The sequence below is a fragment of the Dendrobium catenatum genome, unplaced genomic scaffold (assembly GCF_001605985.2).
Source record: "Dendrobium catenatum unplaced genomic scaffold, ASM160598v2 original_scaffold_218076, whole genome shotgun sequence".
NCBI classification, from domain to species: Eukaryota; Viridiplantae; Streptophyta; class Magnoliopsida; order Asparagales; family Orchidaceae; genus Dendrobium; species Dendrobium catenatum.
Window position 1 is genome coordinate 708082 of NW_021536486.1, and position 24115 is coordinate 732196.

A 24115-nucleotide genomic window follows, 5' to 3' on the forward strand; every position below is an offset into this window, starting at 1 on the left:
TAAAAAAAATAATCTGACCCTCATGTAGAGAGACAGAGAGAAAGAGAGACTATGGAGGAGGTTGCCATCTATAAATAAAATGACAAAGAGAGAGAAAATAGAGAAGATAGACACTAGTGATGACAAAAAACTATGACAGCTAATGAGCTCCCTGTGAAGAAAAAAAAAATAGGGGGCCACGTACCCCCTAGGCCCCTTCCTAAATCCGCCCATGAGTCTGATTGGAGAATAAATAGTCCATTAAAGAAACGGCTATACTTACTTTAAATTTTATTTAAAATTACTTAATTGCATAAATTATTTATTAACGATGCTCGTTTTTAAAATTTGCCTCAATCAATATAAAACTAAAATTCTGAGAGCTTCGTTGACAACTATGGCTTTCGCTTCCTGGACGACTCACTCAATCCATGTCAAATGCAAAAGAGTCTTTGGCAATGACTGGCTGCAAACGGAAGGAGAAGTTCCTTCTGGAGGACTGGCAAGTGAACCCCACCTCCTCCTCAGACTCGGCTGTGTGATCGACGTTAACAACAGAGAGATAAGAAACACAACGGTCACGTCGCGGCACAGTTTCATCAACTGCATCCAATCAAACCTCCAATCTTTCATGCAGACCGAGAGGAAGAAGTGGCGAGCATTCTTCGCGATCGAGATGAGGATGGCTTCGGTGAAGAGAAATCTTTACATAGGAGGAGGGGAGAGTGGTACTTGATCAACGTCTGTACGTGGTGGACGAGGAAGTGCGTGCTCTTTGCTTGCAAGAGATGGTGGAAGGAGGGAGGGAAGTGGTTCGCACGTCGTGCATGCAAGCATCAATTTCATGTTGGATGCATCAGGCGATGGTTTCAGAAGAACGGTTTCTGTCCGCTACACCGATCCTATATAGCACCATAATTTTGGTTAGGGCTGTAAACGAATTGAGAGTTCATCAAACTACACCGATCCTATAGAGCATGTTAATATATAAATGTCTATCTTTCAAACTATATTGAATAGTCTCGAATATGACAGTTTGTAGTTAGGAGTGTCAAAACAGGATTATGTGTTATATTTGAGTACGATTTGAAATTGATACGACTTGAATCCAGTTGATCCGAATCTAATTAACCTGAATTCAACTCATTAACCCGTTTTGCGAACCACTTTCTTCCCTCCTTCCACCATCTCTTCCAAGCAAACAACACACTGTTTCCTCACAAGAGGATGGACATATGGGAGATGAAGTGGGTATTTTTCACAAGAGGATAGCTTTGGCTCACAGAAATGTTTGTAGGTGAAATGGGTTGGGTACTAGCTCTTCATCGTATGTGTGCTATTTAATTATTTATTTCAAAGAAATGGTGAAGTTGGTATAGGAGAAATGAAATAAATTAATTTATTCATTACTTTTTTTTTTAATCTATATATTAAATATTCATTATTACCGACTTTAATTCAATTGCTATTTTATTTCATTTCATTTAGTCTATATATTAAATTGGCATTCATTAAGTATAAGTCACTTTCTTTTTAATTTTCTTTCATTCAGTATATATATTAAATTAGTATTCATTACGAGAGTTAACTCATATTCTTTTTTCTTCACTATATGGTGTATATTAATATGTATATAAAAAAAAAAGTAGTCGAGTCAAATAAAATTGCTAATTAATTTCTTCATCTAAAAAGACATCATAGGTTATAAAAATTAAACCTAGAAGCAGCGATACAAACGAACTTGTAGTACACAGATTGGAAGAACTAGTGCCAATACGTAGATCATTATTTATTAAGCTTAATGCGATAGCTAGCCAGTACCAGGATCAAGATTGTGGTCCTATATAGAAGTGGCATAGCGGACAAAAGCCGCTATACTCAAACCATCGCTTGATGCGTCCAACATGAAATTTATGTCTAGATGATTTAGAAATTTTTTAGGGAACTCCACACACACCAAATAGTGGTAAAACTTTGGGACATTGAACTTAGTGACAACATATATACACCTTATGTTCAAATTTCACTGGAATGGTAGCCAATTAGGTCAGAAAATTAATTAAATTAAAAATATGCCCCATAAAGGGGCGTGAAATTTCAAAAAGTTATAATAAATTCAAATTAAATAAAAACATTACAAATAATACCTCAAATTGCTCATAATTAAACCCCATACATAGAAAATTAAAATCCCTATAATTGGACTTTAAATTTAAGCTTAATTTAATATTTAAGAAAAATTAATAATTAATTAAATTAAATAATTAAAAATTATAAAAGATTTCAAATAAATTTCAAACATTTGAAAGCACTCCTATAGGTCAGCTCTGACCTTAGGGAGTGATTTCAAGGAGTTTAAAATGAGTTTGGTGCAAAATCAACAAAATTAACCTCCTTATTTAAATCCATTGAATAATTAAATCAAAAATATCAAAACTTCACAAAGTCATAACTAATTTTGGAAAATTTCAAATTAAGAAAATTCAGAGGCATTGGACTCTTTTAAGTGTCTAATATTGATTAGAAATATCAAACTTCTAGAATTTACTCAAAATAAAAAGCAGCCAACTCTTTGGTCAACTCAAGTTTAAAACATATTAAAAGTTTGAAAAATCATAATGTAATCTAAAAAAATCTAAATCCAGAAAATTTAGTGTCATTTTACTCATCTTAGAGTCTATTATTTATGAAAAAGATTAAAATCAAGAACTTGATCAAAATTAAAAAGTCAAAATTTGACCCTTTTAGTACTTAATGAATTAAAATAATTCATAAAAATTAAAAATTCAACAATAATCAATGGTCGGTTTATGTTGAGTGACTTGAAGGTCCTCTAGTAAGAGATGGAGACAAATGATGTTGGATGTGGCAGAGGAGAGTGCATGATATTTGGCTTCGATGGAGGATTTGACTACGGTAGGCTGCTTTTTAACGCACCACAAAATGAGATTGGAGTCAATGTAGGAACAGAAGCCCGTTATTGATTTTCTATCTAGCGGATTGGATGCCCAGTCTACATCCACATTGGTGGACAGATTAAGGTCAATGAGTACTAGTTGCAAACCTTATGTTAGTGTTCCTTGAATATATATCTGAGGGGACATTTGAGAACATGGTAGTCACTGTTGGTCGGACGGTGCATATATTGTCTGATGCAATTGACGGCGAATATAATGTTCAGTCATGTTATGGTGAGGTAGTTGAGTGAGCCAGCTAGACGACGATATTTCGTTCGGACCAGGAGCAGAGTCGAATGAGAGTCCGACCCAGCCGAAGACTTCGTCTGCTGCTCCGACTCCTGACCTCCAGGACTCGTAATAGAGAGCTGGGTTTTGCTCTCCTATATCCGCGACGTAGAACGAGGGGTGCGGCGTAGGATCGTAGAAGCAAAATGAACGACAACAAGAAGCAAGGAGATCTTGATATGTCCGGTCTGGGCTCTCCTCTATCCTACAATACATCTGTTCTAAGCGCGGAGGATAGGGCAGGCATGGTAAACACTCTCAGGAACAAGCTGCAGATCCTGGCGGGGCAGCACACAGACGTGATGGACTCCTAAGGTCAAAAAGCGGGTGGAGGTTCTCAAGGAAATCCAGGTTCCTTACCTTCTTTACTGATTGGTGATTCATTTGCATATTTTTTTACCCATTTTTTTATGAGGGTATTGTTGTATAATTTTGTTTGTTTGCTACTTCTGAGTTTAACTGTTTATTATTTGCGGTTATGAAATTTCGGTTTTTTTTCTTTTTTGGCCTTTGGAGTATCGGTGATATACAACAAAACTTCCTCATTTCAGCTATATTCCACATGATAATAAAAGGTTAGATGATTTATTAGATTGAATGTACTAACCAAATGTAACTGCAACAGAAAATATTTGGCAATCAATATTATGCAAGAATTTCTGAATAAGCCTTTAATTAGAGCAATAGCAAGAAAAATGAACAATGGACGATGAATCATTAAAAAGACAGCAGAAAATTAACCAAACAAAAAATAATAAGCATTACAAAGGAAGCAAGATAAAAGGAGTGCGCTTATCCATTAAAAAATTATAGGTCATACTACAAATTAGCGCAAGTGAATTGTTAATTTTCTACTTGAGAAAATTTTTCTAAGAACTAACGCATAAACTCGCATCCTGTCCGAATGCTGTGCCTTCGGTAAAAAGAAAATGATTAATGAAAATTTTAATTTAAAAAAAAAAAGATTAATAAGATATCACGGATACTCCAAAGGCAAAAAAAAAAAATGAAATTTCATAAGTAGCAAACAAGTTGAATTCAAATGAATCACCAATCAGGAAAGAAGGTAAGGAACCTGGATTTCCTTCAGAACCTACACCCGCTTTTTGACCTTAGGAGTCAAAGCCTCCATCACGTCTGTGTGCTGCCCCGCCAGGCTCTGCAGCTTGTTCTTGAGAGCGTTTACCATGCATGCCCTATCATCCGCGCTTAGACCAGATGTATTGTAGGGTAGAGCAAAGCCCAGATCAGACATATCAAGTTCTCCTTGCTTCTTGTTTTCGCTCATTTTGCTTCTACGTACGAGCCTATGCCGCGCCTCTCGTTCTACGTTGCGAATTTAGGAGAGCAAAACCTAGCTCTCTATTGGACGGGTACGAGTCCTGGAGGTCAGGAGTCGGAGCAGCAGACGAAGTCTTCGGCTGGGTCGGACTCTCGTTCGACTCTGCTCCTCTGGCTTATGCAAACTGGGGGACCGACCGAGAGAGAGGGGACGTTGGTCTCTTAGCCTGGGATCGTGCCAATACGGGAGTCAAGGGAGCCGCTTGGGAGAGGAGAGGGATTTCTCCTGGGCTGGTTCGGGCAAAAGAGTTTTTTTATTTTTTTATTTTTTTCCAAAATCTCCAGGCCGGCTTCAGGCCGTTGCCAATGCTCCTTAACGCCGAATGCTGAAAATTCGGGAATCAAATCCTGTGATTTTTGAAATTCTTCCATACATGCTCGCTTTTTTATTTTTTATTATTATTTATTTATTTATTAATGGAAACCCACCGAGGGCCTACGCGTTAATATAAAATCAAAATTATAAGGTCCTTAAAGGGACCTCGAGCTTTACTACCGCTCAAAAGAGCTACAATCCAAAAAATCAAAAAACCTAAAAGCTCAAGGTCCCTACTAAGCCCAAGTACAATAAATCTTAGGTACATTCTACGATGCTCAAGGCAGAACACCAAAAAGAGGGGAGACAATCCAAATCATCAATCAGCAAAAGCTCCCAGATTCCATAATAAATGCAGCAATCCAACCACACAAAATTGATCTTGCAAAACATCAAAAGGACCCAAACCACAAAATAACAAAGAAAAGTAATATAAGAAGAAAGGATACCACCCTTTGAATCAGTACAGCTGCTTCCTACAAAAAAATTAAAAATAATTATAATATCAGAGAAGGGACCTGAAAAAAGCCACCAAATACTACCATGAAGGAAACACTTCCAGCCATCATCTAGGAAGGGGCCACCCCTCCACAAAACAGAAGCATAATGGAAAATATAACCGAACACCATCAGCAGAGCAAAGCAATAATCCCAGCTAAAAAAATAACAGGCTCTCCAAGTAACCAGCATAAGGCAACAGAAATAACCATCATAGTAAAGGATACTCATAACAACCCCACCAATATAACCCAAAACTGCAGCAGAGCAAATCCACCTCCAAGACAACAATAAAAGTCCTGAGCAAGGAAACAGGTTGTGAACCTCCAGTACACCTCCGAATAGCAAGCCCAGCACAGACCAGTAAAATAAAAACTCAAGCAATCCAGCCTTCAAATAAATTAAACCAGATCTCCAAACAAAAACACATTGGCCACAAACCAGGCACCAAGAAAACAGACATAAAGAAAAAGAAGGAACCAACCCAAAAATCAGAACCAGCTCAACAGAGCAGCACCACCAGAAAGACAAACCAAAAAAAGAAAAAAAATACAATTAAGGCCTAACATACGGGAAAGAAATTCTGTCTGGATTTAAGAAGCCTCTAAAAGGCGAAGGAGAATAGGCATCCACAAAATCCTTAAAACCATCCATACCAGCACCAAACCGAGCTAGCCACTGAGCACAGGCATTACCCTCACTATGCACCTGAGAGTAGTCAATCTGGAAGTGAACCATTAATTTCTTAATAGCCCGAATAGTATAAAAAGCTTCATGATCACAAGGGATATCCACATCTTTTAATAAGCATTGAATAAAACGAATACACTCCACCTCAATGATAATGTTGGAAATATGCAGCAACAAATAAATATTTAACCCATAGAGAATAGAATTCAAAATAGTCAATCTAGGATTGCCTTGAGAAGGCCCAGCAAAACCAAGAACTAACTTGCTCTCATCATCTCTAATTAAGCCATCACCTCCCCAAGTATTATTATCCATATCAGCCCCAACATTCAGCTTGAAAAAGCCCACTTTCAGCTTAATCCAGAAAAACCAGCCGTGTAGAGCCATTGGAGGAAACCAAATGAAGATTAAAACCAAGATCATCAATCACATGATAACAGTGGATAAAACCTTTCATATTAATTAATTTAACGAAGACTAAGCTTTGTAATTTATCCTGCACATTGTGAATAACTCTGGCCGAATCCATCTTAATACCATTAAAAATAGAATTGTTTCTTTCCAACCAAAGATTCCAGAAAATAAGGGCAGAGGTGACATTCCGAATATGATTTTTGTAATTAACAAACCAAGCCTTAAGAAGACTATGAATAGACATGTTCCCTTTAAAAATATTTAATTTAAAGATGTCATCAAAGTGGCACCAGGTTTTAACCGCAATAGGACCAGAAACAAAAATATGATGCATGCTTTCAGAATGGAAACAACATTGACATTTGGAAGGAATGATAAAGCCTCTTTTTGATCAAAATGTCATCCGTGGGAATATATCTATTTAAAATTCTCCAAACAAAGGTCAAAATCGTAGAAGGAATGCTTTTATGCCAAATCCTAGAGTAAATGAAATTAACCTCTTTTTTAATTCTAAAATTGTGCCAAGCATCTTTTAATCTAAACACGTCATCATTAGCTAACTGACCTAAAAGAACATCTTTATTATCAACATTAATAGGAATAGTGGGGATTTTCTGAATAATGCACTCAAGAACCACCTCAGCTAGCTTATCATAGTCCCAAACATTCTCATTAAAAAAATAATTAACCTTAATAGAATCATTGGAAAAAGAATTAATGAGAGAGTCAATAGAAATAGAATTCAACCGTACCATTGGTCTTGCCAAAAAAACACATTACCATTACCAAGACCCCAAGAGAGATGTGGCTCCACATCCCACTTAATCTTGCACATCATTTTCCAAATTTTAGAATCTCCAATATTAACAAAGCCCATAGAGGGGTGCTTCCCAGCACAATATTTAGAGTACATAAACTTAGCCCATAACAACGAATTAGCATGAAAATTGAACCATAACTTATAAGAGAACGCATGAGCCAGGCCAGCCATAGTTTTACAACCAAGGCTTCCCCCTTTTAAACACCACAACAATTATCCCATGAGGCCCAAGAAATTTTATTGTTACTAGCAGAACCTTTCCAAAAAAACTTATTAAGGATAATATCAATACGATTTCAAACCCCTTTAGTGGGAAGCAAAGTTTGAAAAGAATAAACATGAAGAGAACAAAGCACGCTTTTAATTAGAGTAAGCCTATCTCCAAAGCGCAAAAAATTAGACTCCCAGGACATGAGCTTATGCTGAACAGACGAGATCAAGTCATTAAAAAGGAAGGAGTATTTCCTACATTTAAAAAGAGGAATACCCAAATACTTGATTGGAAGCTGCCCATGCATAAAACCAGTCAAATCCTTAATAATGGAGATACGATTCCTCTTCATATTCTTAGAAACAAAGAAACAACATTTATGATTATTCAAGGGCAAACCACTAACATTGTAAAAACCCTGAAAAAAATCCATAAGTTTTCTAATATTATTCCGAGAGGCATTCATGAAAATGATAAAATCATCAGCAAAACATAGATGCGAAATAGGGAGACCCCCCTTAGTTCTAAAAAACATGTTGTTGTGTAACTCAAACATGTTAGCAATATATCTAGAAAGATAATCATTAGCAATAACGAAAAGGGCAGAGGACAAGGGGTCATCTTGCCTTAAACCATGAGACGAATTAAAAAAAACCAACACTCTTTCCATTGATAAGCAAAGAAAAATGGGCTCCCTCAATACAGTTTTTAATAAGGTTAATAAACTCAACTTTAAAATCAAAAGAATGCAGGATATTATAAATAAATTGCCAACTAATATTATCATAGGCTTTGGAGATGTCCAGCTTGAGAATGGTATTACCCCCCCTAACCTTAATATCCAAATCATGACAGAATTCTTGAGCAATCAAAATGTTGTCATAGATAAAGCGACCTTTAACAAAACCCATTTGATATTGAGAAATAATCTTAGGCAAAACATTAGATAAACGGGACATAATAATTTTAGAAATCAACTTATTGAAAAAAGTGCAAAGACTAATAGGACTGTAATCATCCCAAGTATTAGCATTAACTTTCTTAGGGATGAGCACAATAGAAGTAGAAGCGAAGAACTTAGGCATAGGGTTACCAGCAAAAAAATCCAGAACAACCACATAAAGATCATCCTTAATAATATCCCAAGAATTTTGAAAAAATTTCATAGTAAAACCATTAGGACCCCCGCCACAGAATTATCATTCATATTAGAAACATTATCTTTTAATTCCTCAATTGAAGGGGAACAAGCAAGCATTTCATTATCATTCTCAGAAATAATAGCAGGGATAATGCTAGGATTCAACAAATTAGTAGGATTAGAATTCCTGTTAAGCCTATTTTAAAAATGATAATAAGCCAACATCGCAATTTCCTCGCCATTCTCAGCGACTGAACCATCCTCACAAGAAATTTTCAATATAGAGTTAGAAGCACGTTTACGGTTAACTAAAGCATGAAAGTACTTAGTATTCTTATCACCTTCCACCAAATACTTAGCAGAAGCCTTTTGTTTCTAATACATTTCTTCTTGAGATTGGAGATTACAAAGATGAGATTTAGCCTCTCGAAGAGAAGAAAAATTAGCTTCAGAAGGAAGGTTTTGACAAATACTTTCACAATTATTGACCATCTCTTCAGCAATTAAAATATTAATAAAGATATTTTTGAAAACATTATGGTTCCACTAGTTTAAAAGCTGTTTAAGCCGTTTCAACTTAAACCAGAGTCTTTTCATACCCCTAATAGAATTGTCATGATGTAAAATAGCATTTCAATTTTCCTGAACAACACCAAAAAAGGAATCGTGTTGAAGCCACATATTTTGAAAATGAAATTGAGGAACAACAATAACCTGACTGATATTCAAAGCCAAAAGTAAAGGAGAATGGTCATAAAGAGTATGATTAAGGTGCTCAACAAAAATAGAGCTAAAAGAATTGATCCAATTATAATTGAATAAATATGATCCAGTCTTTGCCAAAGGTGACCTCTATGCCAAGTAAACTGATTACCCAAAAAATCAATGTCAATGAGATTACAGTCGATAATCATATTATTAAAATCTTTCATAAAATAAGAATTAGGAGAGGATCCCCCAACATGTTCGATAGGATTAGAGATAGTATTAAAATCACCTCCAACCATCCAAGAATAATGATGAAGATTATGAAAATCCGTTAATTGATCCCACAAAACTTTCCTTAAGCCACGGGAAGAAGCCGCATAAACGAAAGAAGCACAACACATAACATTTAAAACATCAACATGGCAATGAAGCACTTGAGTAAAATTACCAAGAACATCAATATGTATCGGATCTTTCCAAAAATCCCAAATCTTATTTGAATAGTTAGCCATAGAATGCTTAAAACCAAGAAATCTAGCAGTAGAAAGTAACTTAATTAGAGGCATTAATAAGAGATTCAAGTAAAACTAAAATGGAAATATCATGAATACGACAAAGGTTCTAAACACGTACCCTAGAAGAGGCACACCCAATGCCCCTCACATTCCAAATGAGAGATTTAAACATAATAAACCAAAACATTAGTGACTAGTTTGTGTACGGGTATTTCTACCAGTTTTTAAAACAAGATTGGTCTTCCTGCCATATTGGACCATAGGATTCTTGCTCTTCTTACCACGTTTACCTTGCCCTTTACAAAAGCTAATGTCAAGATCATCTCAAGAAAAGCATTTAGCAGAAAATTCTAGATCTTCAGTATCAGTAAGATTATCATAACACCTTGTATAAAAAGTATGAGACTTACATTCACCTCTACCTTTACCTTTAAGAGGAAGCTCTCCTTCCTCTAGCACTTCAACCTCCACTAATTCTATATTATTCAAACCAAGCTCAGCATTTTCCATATTTCAACTAATTCTTTTTGAGTAGTCCTGACATGGCCAACATAAAGAATCTAGAAATTAGAAGAAGCCGGATCCAGCTTTTGCTTAGAACAAAGATCATCATTTACGTTAGCGGGTAAGATAGCATTTAGAGAACTGTTTAAAGTGGAATAGACATGATTCGGAATATTCAAAGAAACTTCAACATTTAGCCCTTGATGTTCCAATCTAATATCATTAGTAGGAGCAACATCCTCATTAACAATTCTATCAGCCTGCTTAGAAAGAGGAGCATCTATGGAATGAGTAGGATTCACAATCGGTAAAAGATCAATCTTACTGTTTAGAGAATTATTCACCTCAGTAGTAAAGGACACATCATTAGACTTAGAAATAATATCATTATCTCATGCATATCCAAGATGTCATTACCATTATAAATAGCATAAAGTAAATTTTCATTATTAGAAGGAATAGACTTAGAACTAGTACCATTATTCTCAGGCATATCCAAGATGTCATTACCATTAGAAATAGCATGAAGTAAATTTTCATTATCAGAAGGAACATCAACCTTATTTTGAGACGGTTTGGACCCAGCATTCACTTTACGAAGGTGAGGTTGCAACCTATAGCAATCGTTAAAAGCATGGCCATTCATTTTACAATGGGAACAAAATATGGGTAAATTTTCAAATTCTACCTTTTGAAAGTAGCCGTTAAACTCTGAACCTAACCATACCTCATTCGGATGTTTTTTGGAAACATCAAGTTCTACTAGGACAGGAGCCACAGAGGGTCTAGAAATGGAAGCCGTGGCTTGATCCGTTTGTAAATGCCTTCCAAAAATAGATGCAAGTCCAAACAACACTTGAGTATTAAAAAAATGTAATTGTAAATTAGGGAAGGCAATCCAAACCGGCGCAATCAGCGATTCCTCCCGCACGTCAAAATTTGGCGTCCATTTGAGAAGACGCAATTGACACCCCTGAATGTAATAAGATCTACGAGTAAAGATTCGACTATAATCCATATCTTTACTTAATTGAATAGCAACATGTCTCGGATCCAGGAGACCAACATGAAACGATCCAGAAAGTTTCAAACTCACAAAAAACTTTCGTATCACGTCTAGGTTGGGCCTACGTAAAACAAACTTACCAACCAGAGTCAGGGCAAAAGGGGTGGCAAGCTGAGATACAACAAAGTCATCAAACAACAGAGTCGGGCACCCTTTAAAAGAGGACTGCACAAAATTAAGCTTAGAAGCAGAAGACGAAGATCCAGAGACAACATCCTTGAAGGATCGAGTGCGACCATCAGTAAAGGCAGCAAATGGAAGGAAAGATGACGACGGAGTCATCATCTCCCGACGGAAAAATGAAAACGAAACTCAAATAAAGAAACAAACGAACACAAGTAAAAAAGAAAGAAAGGAAAAACCAGCCCGAAGAATGAAAATCAATGCCAGGAACACGAGCAAAGCGAACGCTGAGCGGAAACCCTAAAACGCCTCCGGAGAACGCAGGATCTCTGTAAAAATATACATGCTCGCTATCTTGAGCTGAAATTAGGCTCAAATTAAGTCCAATTTGGTTCAATCCGGGTCAGCAGCTCGTGTTTAACTTGGATTCGATTTGATTTAATCAAATTAATTATCACAATTGAATTTAAATAAAATGACGACTCGAATCATATCAAACTTGACGTGACTACGGCGGACTAATCGAGATTAATCGAACCCAGTCGAGCTTAATTCGACGCAATTCGAGCTGATTCGAGCTCGAATTGAACCTGATGGTGCTTGATTAAATCAATCAAAGGCCATCGAGGGCACTCGAACAAAAATTGAGGTCAACACCGATAAGATTGTATAGTCTCAAATATGTCAGTTTATAGTTAAGTGTGTTAAAACAAGTTGACGGGTTAAATTTGAGTTAGATTTGAAATTGATCCAACTTGAATCTAGTTCCCCCGAATCTGAATGACCTGAATTCAACTCATTAACCTGTTTTAGTTAAAAAAAATATATTATAATTTATTTATTATAAATTTTAAGGTATTTGATAAAAAATAATAAGAATATATCAAAGGATAAATAATTAAGAAAAAAAAGATATTAAATTAGTCACGCTAGGTCAAAAGTGGATTCATAGTTAAATTCAATAAATGAGTTTGAAAACCCATCCCGAACTCAACCCTCCTATTAAACAGGTTAATCCGAATCTAAATTTTTTGCATCACGTTGATTGGTCGAGTCATGCCTTTGCTCGCTTTAGATATTTGATTTATGACATTAGAGCAAACAACTTTCACGCACTTGTTTACTTATATAATTTTATTGATTTAATATCTTAATAAGTTATTACAATTTACCTTTTGTTCTAATTAATTTTATGCAAGCAAAAATAAATAAATAATAAAAATAATAAACAATAATCAAGCCAACAAAATAAGTCCAATTTCATTCATATTTTTCTTAGTACACGAAAAAAGTATAGCCAAAAGCATAGACCAGATTGCTAATTAATTCTTCGTCTAAACAGACATCATAGGTAAAAATTTAACCAAGAAACAGCGATCCAACGAACGTGTAGTGCACAGATTGAAAGAACTAGTGCCAATATGCAGATCATTATTTATCAAGCTTTATGCTATGTATAGCTAAGCCAAAAATTATTAGGTACGGATATTGGACGGAGAGAATTGTCCAATTTTTCTCTCTATTTATAGCAAAAGTGCAGTCAAAACGTAGCTGTTACAGTAACTATATTTTAATTGCATTTTTTTCGTAGACAGAAAAATCAAGATGATTCTCTTCCTCCAGTATCTGCACCTATTAATTTACCTAGGCTGGGAACTAGATCAAGATTACGGTCCAATATAGAACCGGCACAGCGGACAAAAGCCGCTCTCTTCAAACCATCGCCTGATGCATCCGCCATGAAATTTATGCTTACACGGCGTGCGAATCACTTCCTTCCCTCCTTCCACCATCCCTTCCAAGCAAACAGCACACACTTCCTCGTCCCCCACAGAGGTTGATGAACTACAACTCTCCCCTCCTCCCATGCAAAGATTTCTCTGCACCAAAGCCATCCTCATCTCGCGAAGAATACTCGCCACCTCCTCCTCCCGCTCTGACACATAGACCTTCAGAATGACATGCACGATAAGCCCCTTGAGCCCTTCAACTCTACTGCAATTGCGAACTTGACATGCAATGGTGTGGGAGATACTCAACCTCGTCATCTCGGCTTCTTCGTTTTCCATTAAATAGTTCATTGGGAGGGGCTCCGTATTCTGCATGAAAGATTGGAGGTTTGATGCGATGCAGTTGATGAAACTGTGCCGCGACATGAACGTTGCTTTTGATATTTCTCTGTTATTAACGTCGATCACACAGTGGAGTCTGAGGAGGAGGTGGGGTTCGCTTGCCAGTCTGCCTGAAGGAACTTCTCCTTCCTCTTGCTGCCAGTCAAAAACTCTTTTGCAGTTGACGCGGATGGAGTGCGTCGTCGTCCGGGAAGAAGAAGCGGAAGCCATTGGCTATGAAGCTCTTAGATTTGTAGTTAGTAATACATTACCCGCGTACGTATATATAGAGCTGGTGTTTCCAAAAATATTCAGGAAGGAGGGTGTTTCCTAAAATATAATAATCTGAAATTGATTATGTACTTAATAAATAAATGAAGATCCGTTGAGATAATTCGAAATATATAGATTATTTATTATCCAGAAGAAAATAAAGTATGGCAAAGTTAATTTTGAAATACACTTTCCTATTTAGATGCCTTTGCAATAATTGTATTTCAACTCCAACTACTAAGCGTATGGCGAAGTTTCAGAAATAGATTCTTAAGCAGAATCTTGCTAAATAATTAACAATTAATATATTTCGAATTATCTCAACGGATTTTCAGATAATGTATTGTTACCGGGGGTGTGAGTGAGCCAAGAGGCTCAGTTAATATGAAAATTTAATAAATCTAATATAAATATTTATGTTTATTATAATTTAAAATTATAATGATAAGTTATTTTAAAACAATCTTTTTTATAAGAAGAATTATAGCTCGTTTGTTTGTGAACGAGCTTGTTTGTTAATTCAAAAATACTCGTTAGATGTGTTTGTGTACGAACTTTTTTGATAGTTTAAAAATCCTTACTAAATATGTTCTCGAATAGGCTCATTTGGTAGCTAAAAAATACTCACTATATATGCTCATGAACATACTTGTTTGGTAGTTCGAAACAATCTCTAGAAATATTTGTGAACATATTTGTTAGTATACTAGCTCGATATATATAAAGCTTGTTTGTTAAGCTAATGAAATTTATAAATAGAGTTCATTTATGGCTTGTAAAGACTCATTTGTTTAAAGCTCGATAAGTACGAAATGAACCGAACACGAATAAAACACAAATCAAACATGAACATCTATCAACTTAAATGAACAAAGCTTGAACACAAACGGGAAAGCTCGAATCTGGAGAATATGAACGGCTGATAATAAATGAACATAAACATGAACAAGCATATGCTCGGGTCATCTTTATGAGAGCTGAGGTTTTTTATCTGGGGAATATGTGGATGAAGCTTTTAATGGTGATGCTTTGGTGTGGTTCATCTTTATATTTCTTGATGCTTTGGTGTGGTTGGAATTTGCTAGAGCTGGTTCTGGGTATTAGTATCAGTTGGTATTTCTTATATATAACTAATTCTCTTGCATGCTTTTATTATTATCTGGCTTATATATCTTTTTTGAGAGTTCTTTGCATGGATAATTCATCTTTATATTTCCTGATCCTCAACAGTTGCAAGGTACTCTTATTTTGGTGTCTTTTTTGGCTTCTCTATTTTCTTTATCAATTTTGCAGGAAGACTGAGCGGAACTAAAATTATCTGATCTTCCAATTTTGGGTGCTATTTCTTCACAGCCCGAGGCTTTATTTATGTTCTTTTTGTAATCTTAGGAGAAGGACCCACCGGCTCTTAGGTTTTCTTTTCTTTTTCATTGTAGCTCTTCTGAACATTAGCGAGCTGGAGGGACCTTTTAAGGACTTTTGTAACCGCATTTTCAATATTAACGCCGTAGGTCCCGCTGTGAGTTTTATACCAAAAAAAAAAAAAAGCATATGCTTCGGATTGGCTTGATTCGTTTACAAACCCGTTAATCTTGATCAGAGTTAGCTAGCTGTAGTACTATAAAGCTTAATTAAATCATGATCTACATATTAGTACTAGTTCTTCCAATTAATCAGTGTAATACATGTTCGTTGGATCGTTGCTTCTTGATTTGATTTAATTAAGCTACCTACGATGTCTTTTTAGATGAAGAAATTAATTAGCAATCTGTTCTATGCTTTTGGCTATATTTTCTTAAGAAAAAAATTGTTTATTCGTATGCTATGAAAAAAAATATGAATGAAATTGGACTTATTTTGTTGGTTTGATTCGGCTGCTAAAGTTCTGGCTTGATTATTGTTTAGAAATTTGATTTTATTATTATTATTGATTTTATTTTTACTTTCATAAAATTAGTTAGAAAAAAAAATAAATTGTAATAATTTATTAAAAAAATAAATCAATAAAATCATATAAGTAAAGAAGTGACGTGAATGTTGTTTACTATAGTATAAAGCTTAAAGAAGAGGTGAATGCATGTATAGCACATTATAGAGAATATAATCCATGTGCGCCACTTATATTTTTCACTTTTTAACATTTAATAAACTATTTATAAATAATTTTTAAGATATCGTTTTAAAACTTTTAGTGAATTATAGCCAATATTAGATATGCTAGTTTTTAATAAAAAATACTCAAAAATTTGTATGGGTAATTCCGACTAGTCAAAAATTCGTTTCCTACGGTCAAAATGTTTTATAATTGAATATTCGATAACATATCAAAAGTTACAAGATAAAATATTTGTTATACTCATTAAAAAATATATTTTCACTCTTTATCTCTTTATAGAAATATCAGAATTAAAATAAAAAATAGAGTATTGTAAGCCTACCTCAAATAGCAAAATTCTCTTAAGTGGCCTAATGGACAACCTTGAGCCATGCATGACCAACAAAATTCCTTCCTCTTTTTCACTCACCTTCCTCTTCTCCTTTCCTTCTTTGCTATGATGAGCTTATTAGTGAGGATGAAATGCAACATGGATTTATATTTTTATTATATAAATTTTTTTAAAGGAAAGTGCGAGATGCTTGATCAAATGTGTAGAGCCATAGCGTTCAGCTGGAATATTTTAGATTCTTCCAAACCTCATCAAGCAAAGTGCTCAGTGCAAGGGTGGCTAACCTTAGAGTTGTAGTGTTCCCTCAAACATTTCTCTCAAATAGAGCGGAAAATATCATAATGCTCCAAGAGATAATTTCCCCATTTAATATTCAACTTTTTCTACTTCATTTTATGATTACAAAATTTAGATCTAAAAATTTTATAATACCAACAAGAATCTTATCGGGTTATGAATCTATAGGCATCACATTCTCCTCTCCTTTCAAAAATGTCATTCTTGACATTTGAATAAATAAGTCTGAATATAGTTGTTTCATATATACTTCTTTCTTTCAAGTTGCTTCCCGCTCAGACATGTTCTTCCACTAAACTTTATCTATAATGATCTTATTTATTCCTATGTTGCTTCACATCTTATGCTAGAATACGATCATATTTTTCTTTATAAGTTATACTGGGTGATCCGGGAACTTATTGATCTAAATTAAAAAATCTATAATTCCTCGGTACAGATACATCGAATACCTCAATACCTTATAAATATATGATATCTGATCAGGTAATTGTAATTGGTAAGCAAACTTTCTTATTCTTTTAATGATCTTCAAATGATCAACATACCTTGAGCTTAACTAACTATCCTTCCCAAATCTACTGACACGCTTCACTTGACCGACCTTGAAAAACATGAAATCCCCAATTAAAATTCTATATATGGATTTATACTTCAGGTCATAATAATTCTTTTATCTGTCCCAAGCCACTTTAAACAATTTTCTTATCAATCTTATTTTCTTTATAACACTATCTATCAATTAAGAACCCATCAATCATCTTTTTCCTGTCTCAATCCAAGCAAACGATGCCCTAAACCTTTTTCATACATGACTTTATACGGATCGAATTATCCTGATACTTGATCAAAAATTATTATTGTAAACAAATTCAAATAGAGAAATATGATCATTCTGACTTTCTTTAAAATAAAAAATGCATAGTCTCAATAAATATTTAATATTTGAATTACATGTTTAATTAGATTGCCCATCTATTTGTGGATAAGACTATACTAAAACTCAACTTTGTACCCTGTCCTTGAATATTCTTTTATAACCTAGATGTAAACCTATCATCTCTATAAAAAATAATAGCTTTCAAAGTTCTATGTTGTCTAATAATCTCCTTTATAAAGCTAGCCAACTTCAAAACAGAGTTTGTCTATCTCATGTGAAAAAATGAGTACGTAGACTTAGCCAATCTATGATCACCCATATTGCAGCATAGTTTGTCTAGACCTAGGAAAACCCATAATAAACTCTTTCCATTTTCACTTAAGAACAGATAGAGGCCATGATAAACCGCTTGGCCTTTGGCATTAATCTTTAACTAACTAACATGGGAAAGTGAAAGTCTTCAAAAAAAGAATTCAATATTGGCGACATCACTGCTACTATTCTAGGCTGGATTCCTACTCTATAGTAAGTTCTCGCTTTTCTTTCAGTTAGGGGGATTAGGTCTTTTTCTAAGAGGGTCTTTCTTTTTCTTCTTTCTTCATTGAATATTCATTACCCAATAGGTTTTTTTTTACTTATTCAAAATTCTTCCAGAAAGAGTTTTCCCCTTTCCGCGGTGGGGTTGATTGGACGAAAGATCCCATCCCTATAGAATGAGAAAAAACAAAATGACAAAAATCCGAATATGATACTTTAGAATCAAAAAATTCCGAAACATCAGAGGCACGTAGTGAACAAGATTCACATATGATCCGATCCCCTAACCTAACACTCCACTCTAACGTCAGACGAGGAAGCGGCGTCAGAGAAAGTCCCGCAAAACTACCTACCATACCTAGCCACTGTTGATGGAAAGACTTCTAGCTGACTGAGCTTCCCATTCATATGACCCTAAACCGGGCACAGTAGGCAAATGATCAGCCTCTTTCTATTTCTCTCTTCTGCGGAAACAAAAAAATGGAAGGCCCGTGTCACTGACTTTGATCTACTGTGATCTGAGAAAGCTCTTATCCTAACCTCACTTCTCACCATCTTATCTTCCTCGTAATATTTTCATTTGAGGAAGTGAAATCTAAACAAAGCGTAATAGAATTTCATATGCTTCAACTCCAACATGACATGTAGCCGGTTGCCAACCTCCAAGAAACACATCCAAGTTGTCCTATATCGATTGGGCTGGCCGGGAGAGTAGCTAAATGCCAACCGACCGAAAAAGAAAAAACGAGTGAAGTTCATCTCTTATCTTCTTTCTATTGAAAGGAAGAACATTGGCAGTTCAAGTCCGGGAATTGGCTCTCACTCTCAGCCAGAAAAAAGATCGGTTACACTCATCCGCTGAATGACCCGGTGATCCCCATATGTTCTAACATTAAAGTAGGAAAAGAGAAAATAGGTCAGTAGGGGGAGCCCTCCAATCAAAAGAAAGTCATTCAAGATCTAGATCTAGAGCTAAAAAGGAGCATTCCCAGCTAACTCTTTTCCTTTTCATACTAAGAAACTAAGAAAAGATCTCTTTTTCTCTCTTTTTTTTTCATTCTAAAAAATCCTATTTTCTTTCTAGTAGTTCGCTCGTCCTTTCCTTACTCTTCTCTCCGATCGCCAGACGGGTTTGATTTGTTTGGTTTTCTAAGGTAAGGGTAAGTGACTGGGAAAAAAGACGATTACGTATGACATCAAGTCAAAGTCTTAGTCTCAAAAAAGCATCTGACTGAGTGACAGCGATCTCAATGGGTAGAAGATATGCTTGGGAAACTCCGATAGGCCTAACCGGCCTGCTCTTATCAAAGAAAAAGAAGAAAGAATAGAGGCTCCCACTGATAGCAGTTAGTTCTAGGTCAAGCTTGCGAGTTTAGCTCTGCCTCCTACTCCTATGACTCCTCCTTATCCTATTGATTATTCTCTCGCGGATCTGCTGATCTGATCATAGCATGCGTCAGGAGACATCGGAAAAGGCGCTAGATAAAGGCGCTAGAAAAAAATGTCTCTTTTTTCGAGTCCGGTTCGGGCAGACTCTGATTTTGAAAGAAAGAATTCTGTCCGGAAATTTTTCTTCGACTGCACATTCTTCGGCCTGCTGGTGGAAGTGAGCATCTCCCCGTCACTCTGAAAAGATATCTCGAGGAGCTTCATTCCATGGGCGCTCAATCATCCTTCTTTCCAAAAATGATGCGCTGCTTTTTGGAATCAGATGGTGACCGGTGTCAAAAGGAAGGTGGGGCAGAGGAATCGACGAAGAATCCAGGAAAGAGCGAAGGAAAAGCGAAGCGTGACGAGAATTCTAGACTCGAGATGTTAGAAGGTGCTAAATCAATGGGTGCCGGAGCAGCTACAATTGCTTCAGCGGGAGCTGCTGTCGGTATTGGAAACGTTTTCAGTTCTTTGATTCATTCCGTGGCGCGAAATCCATCATTGGCTAAACAATCATTTGGTTATGCAATTTTGGGCTTTGCTCTCACCGAAGCTATTGCATCGTTTGCCCCAATGATGGCGTCTCTGATCTCATTCGTCTTCCGATCGCAAAAAGGCGCTAGTAAGTCATATCTACGATCATCCATTTTCTAGTGTTTTGATCAAAGTCAATATCTCTTTGTCTTTATCTGGGGACCTTTGGCTTTTCGTCCTTTTTCTTTGAGTTGTGCCGTGGGTCAGTCATCCATTCGTACGATCTGAGTTATGGAAGGAAACAGGGGAGTTGGCTGATCAAGATGGACAGTAACGATCGCGTAATAGAAATTTCTCATCGAAAGCGGCTTCCAATTGCTCGGAAATTCTCAGCTATATGGGGGACTTGGATGGTGAGCAAAAACAATTGATCAAGAAGTTGGTCAACTTTCGCATGATCGATGGTAAAAGAACGAGAGCTCGTGCTATTGTTTATCAAACTTTTCATCGCCCAGCTCGAACTGAACGCGATGTAATCAAACTGATGGTTGACGCCGTAGATAATATAAAGCCCATATGCGAAGTGGTCAAAGTAGGAGTCGCAGGTACTATTTATGATGTCCCTGGGATTGTAGCCAGGGATCGTCAACAAACCTTAGCTATTCGTTGGATCCTTGGAGCAGCTTTCAAAAGACGTATAAGCTACAGGATAAGCTTAGAGAAATGTTCATTTGCTGAGATACTGGATGCTTACCGAAAGAGGGGAATTGCACGTCAGAGAAGGGAGAATCTTCATGGACTGGCTTCCACCAATCGAAGTTTCGCGCATTTCAGATGGTGGTAAAGTGATACCACATAAAGAACTCTTCCTCATTCAGTCATCTTCTGAAGTCAGAAATGTTTGACTAACGCCTTTCTTTTTCTTTGTAAAGAAAGAAAAACTATCGTGTCTAAGTTCAACGCTGCGCGCCTTTCTTCATCTTCATATAGAAAGAAAAGAAAGTCGGCCTTCCTCATACTCCCCCCTTCATTCATTGAGTTGGAGGAATCCACAGGAGGCCCGCCCGTTATGCATTGCATAAAAGAACCTTTCTTTCTATTTTGACTCAGGTCGAATGAATACGAAAGGCACTAGATCAAATCAAGAGGCCATGAATGAAGAAGTAGTGGGCCTTTCACCTTCTTTCTAGTGACTCGTGGAGCTGAGAAATCCACTTCAAAGGGAGGGAAGCTAGCTGTCATCATCATCCTTTCCGGTAGGAAAAAGAGTCGGACTATGACGTACCAGTCCCTAGTGGTGGTTCACTTTTTTGAATCTGCCAAGTCAAGGTCAACGTACGTAGCGTAGCAAACCGATCATCTGCCTCTTTCTCGTTCTCGCTTTTCTCCGTACTACTGTACTGGACCTTCTACATTTTGGATTGACTTGTCGAATCTCCACCACTCCTTTCTTGTCCGGCTCTCGAAGAGTTGAGCGGGCGCTGGCCAGCAACTTTCGTGCCTGAGAATGGAAGAGGGCCGCAGGCATTCATTCTTCGTACCTGGTCCAGCCTCACAACCGGTTGGTCAGACGGAATTGGACAAAGAAAAGAGAGTGCTCGACCGGAACAACGTCAAACCATAGAACACAGCTCCTTTCGGTCGAACCTGCCTCCAAGCTAGCGCCTTACCTTTTTCGTAGATAGTCTCAGTGAGAGCTACTGTAGTCTCCCCCGTTGACCTTCTTTTATAGATAGAATCTTCAATGAGTGGAAAGGACTCCCATACTTTCTCCGCAGTACGAGCCTCATACAGAGCCGCGCCCTTGTGATATGATAAGAAGAAAAGGCGCTAGTTGATTCGAAGAGCCAGGCCGCCCTCTTTTCCGCACCAACCCTGATTGTCAAATCGGGTGTATAGCTCAGTTGGTAGAGCATTGGGCTTTTAACCTAATGGTCGCAGGTTCAAGTCCTGCTATACCCACTCATCGTAAGGATGCATAGTAGCGTTCAAAGAGCACTCTTTGGCCTTGAGACTCGCCCCTTTCTCATAAACATTTCGACTTCGCTCGTTGTGTGAGGTCAGGAGTAGTTTCAAACTGGCTCGGTCATCGATAGGCCGGCCTTCATTGGATAGGGCGCGGGGGAGAGTCAAGTCAAGCACTAGTTAGTTGGGGTGGGACGCACCAAAGCAGGATTTAGGGCAGTAGTTCGGCTTGCACATACATAACAGGGTGACCACGAAAGAAGCAGGCAAATCGCTCTAGGTGAATAGAACCTACCTCGGAAAACTAGATAGGTTTCGAAAACTATTACTGCAGATCGACATCGGAGGCGGCCCAAACCTAGGCTGTGACGCTTCCTGTCGAGTACAATTCAGACTTGAAGTTCGTTTACACAGTAAGAGAAAGACAATTGAATGGGACTCAGTCTTGAGCAACTTTCTTAGATTAGATTCTTGAATATAGCATCAACATGAAAAGAACATTACAAAGCTATATAGGCATTTATCCCATCCATCAACCGAGAAAGACACCTACGTTACACTAACTAGGAGCGCGCTTCTTTATGAAAAAAGACATTCTGAAATGAGCCCACATAGAAAAGTGGGCTGGTCTTTGTGTTCGTACATTTCTTCATTATTGCAATACAAAGAACACCTCCACTATACTAGTGATGGAGGGGATTCGCGCCGGATGGAACAAGGCGCTTTGAACCATATACTACTTTTGCTGGAATGAAACGCAGCCTCGGAACAGAATTATGCTGCTTGCTGGGCCCTGATGGTGGAACTGGCATTTTTGGGGGGATGAAAGCGGCCCCCTTTTGCGGCAGAGTGGGCAGCATCGCTTTCCCTCGTGTAGCTATAACACAAGAAGAAGAAAAAGCAGTCTTTCGCGGATTCTTGCGAAAACAAATTGAGCTGTAGGCATCAAGACCGAGATTCTATACTGCTGCAGAAGCGGAAGAGAAGGTCAGGATAGATAGATTCAGATCCTTTCATGTAGGAGATAGGAGAGTCTTTGATGGGCTCGGATCCTTTGCATGATTTCATGTGAGGAGCCACCTTTGACGGGCTTTGAATTTGGACAGATTCAGCGGGCCTTCTTGTCATTTTTAGGACTTTTTGGGATGGGCCAACCCGTGCATGTACGCTTGGTCATTCGGGCCTTGGGCACCTGTGGGCTGTATAATTGGGGTGCGTCATTTGACGACTCAGTGCACGGATGTGAATCTTTCCTCAACATAGGCTTAGGCCTATTTCGTAAGTGAGCAGTTTTTGGCAGGCCTGGAGATGGAAAGTGGAAATATGCCCATTTTTTCATAGTTCAGGTAAGAAAGCCGCTAATAGGCAACAGGACATACGCTACTGGATAAAGTATGCTAGCCACTAGTCCAGGAAGAAAGGAAAGGAAATGAAATAGGATAGTCAAAGATGAAAGAAAAGAAATCCAGATATTTTCGTTAGCCTAGAGAAAGAGATTGACCGGGGGTAAGATGCATACCGCATACCCGATCCCGCTGCTCTGGACCCTTTCTCCTTTTGGGGGGGGGGGGGGGGGGGGGGGGGGGGGCAGAACCTCTGTTCCGCTTGTTGTAAACATGATTGACCGACTGGACCAGTCCAGGAAGGACTAGTCTAACAAAGTCTTAAACTCAATGTTTATTAAATATTTTAGTATTTAAAATTGAAATTAATAACATAAACCTGAAGTAGAACTCATCCTAACCCCGTAACCTTGGTGAGGGTGAGGAATTGAAGAATTCAGAACCTCTGTTCCGCTTGTTGTAAACATGATTGACCGACTGGACCAGTCCAGGAAGGACTAGTCTAACAAAGTCTTAAACTCAATGTTTATTAAATATTTTAGTATTTAAAATTGAAATTAATAACATAAACCTGAAGTAGAACTCATCCTAACCCCGTAACCTTGGTGAGGGTGAGGAATTGAAGAATTACTCTAGCTCACAAAAAGCAAATGTCCAGTCAAGAATATCACTCAGATTCATTCTCAAATAATATCATGCTAGTAAGGATGAGACATTTCTCCTTCTAATCGGTGGCTTTACTAGATGACTCCACAAAACCCATAGTTTGGTCAAATGGCTCTACAC

General features: G+C 37.2%; 3 protein-coding genes and 1 non-coding gene across 4 annotated transcripts; 3 read left to right on the plus strand and 1 right to left on the minus strand.

The window, feature by feature from the left end:
* Positions 1-13238: 13238 nt before the first annotated feature.
* Positions 13239-13913, minus strand: LOC110107196. Its single transcript, XM_020837387.1, has one exon. The coding sequence runs from the start codon at positions 13911-13913 to the stop codon at positions 13239-13241; it is 675 nt and encodes a 224-aa protein (XP_020693046.1).
* A 4143-nt stretch (positions 13914-18056) lies between these two features.
* Positions 18057-20235, plus strand: LOC110107211 (ATP synthase subunit 9, mitochondrial). The gene has a single exon (XM_020837404.2). It carries the CDS (start codon positions 19773-19775, stop codon positions 20199-20201), a length of 429 nt encoding a protein of 142 aa, XP_020693063.1. The 5' UTR covers positions 18057-19772; the 3' UTR covers positions 20202-20235.
* Positions 20220-20991, plus strand: LOC110107210 (ribosomal protein S7, mitochondrial). The gene has a single exon (XM_028692518.1). The coding sequence runs from the start codon at positions 20419-20421 to the stop codon at positions 20863-20865; it is 447 nt and encodes a 148-aa protein (XP_028548351.1). The 5' UTR covers positions 20220-20418; the 3' UTR covers positions 20866-20991.
* A 919-nt stretch (positions 20992-21910) lies between these two features.
* TRNAK-UUU lies at positions 21911-21983 on the plus strand. The gene has a single exon. It is a non-coding gene; the product is annotated as a tRNA-Lys (tRNA).
* Positions 21984-24115: the final 2132 nt, after the last annotated feature.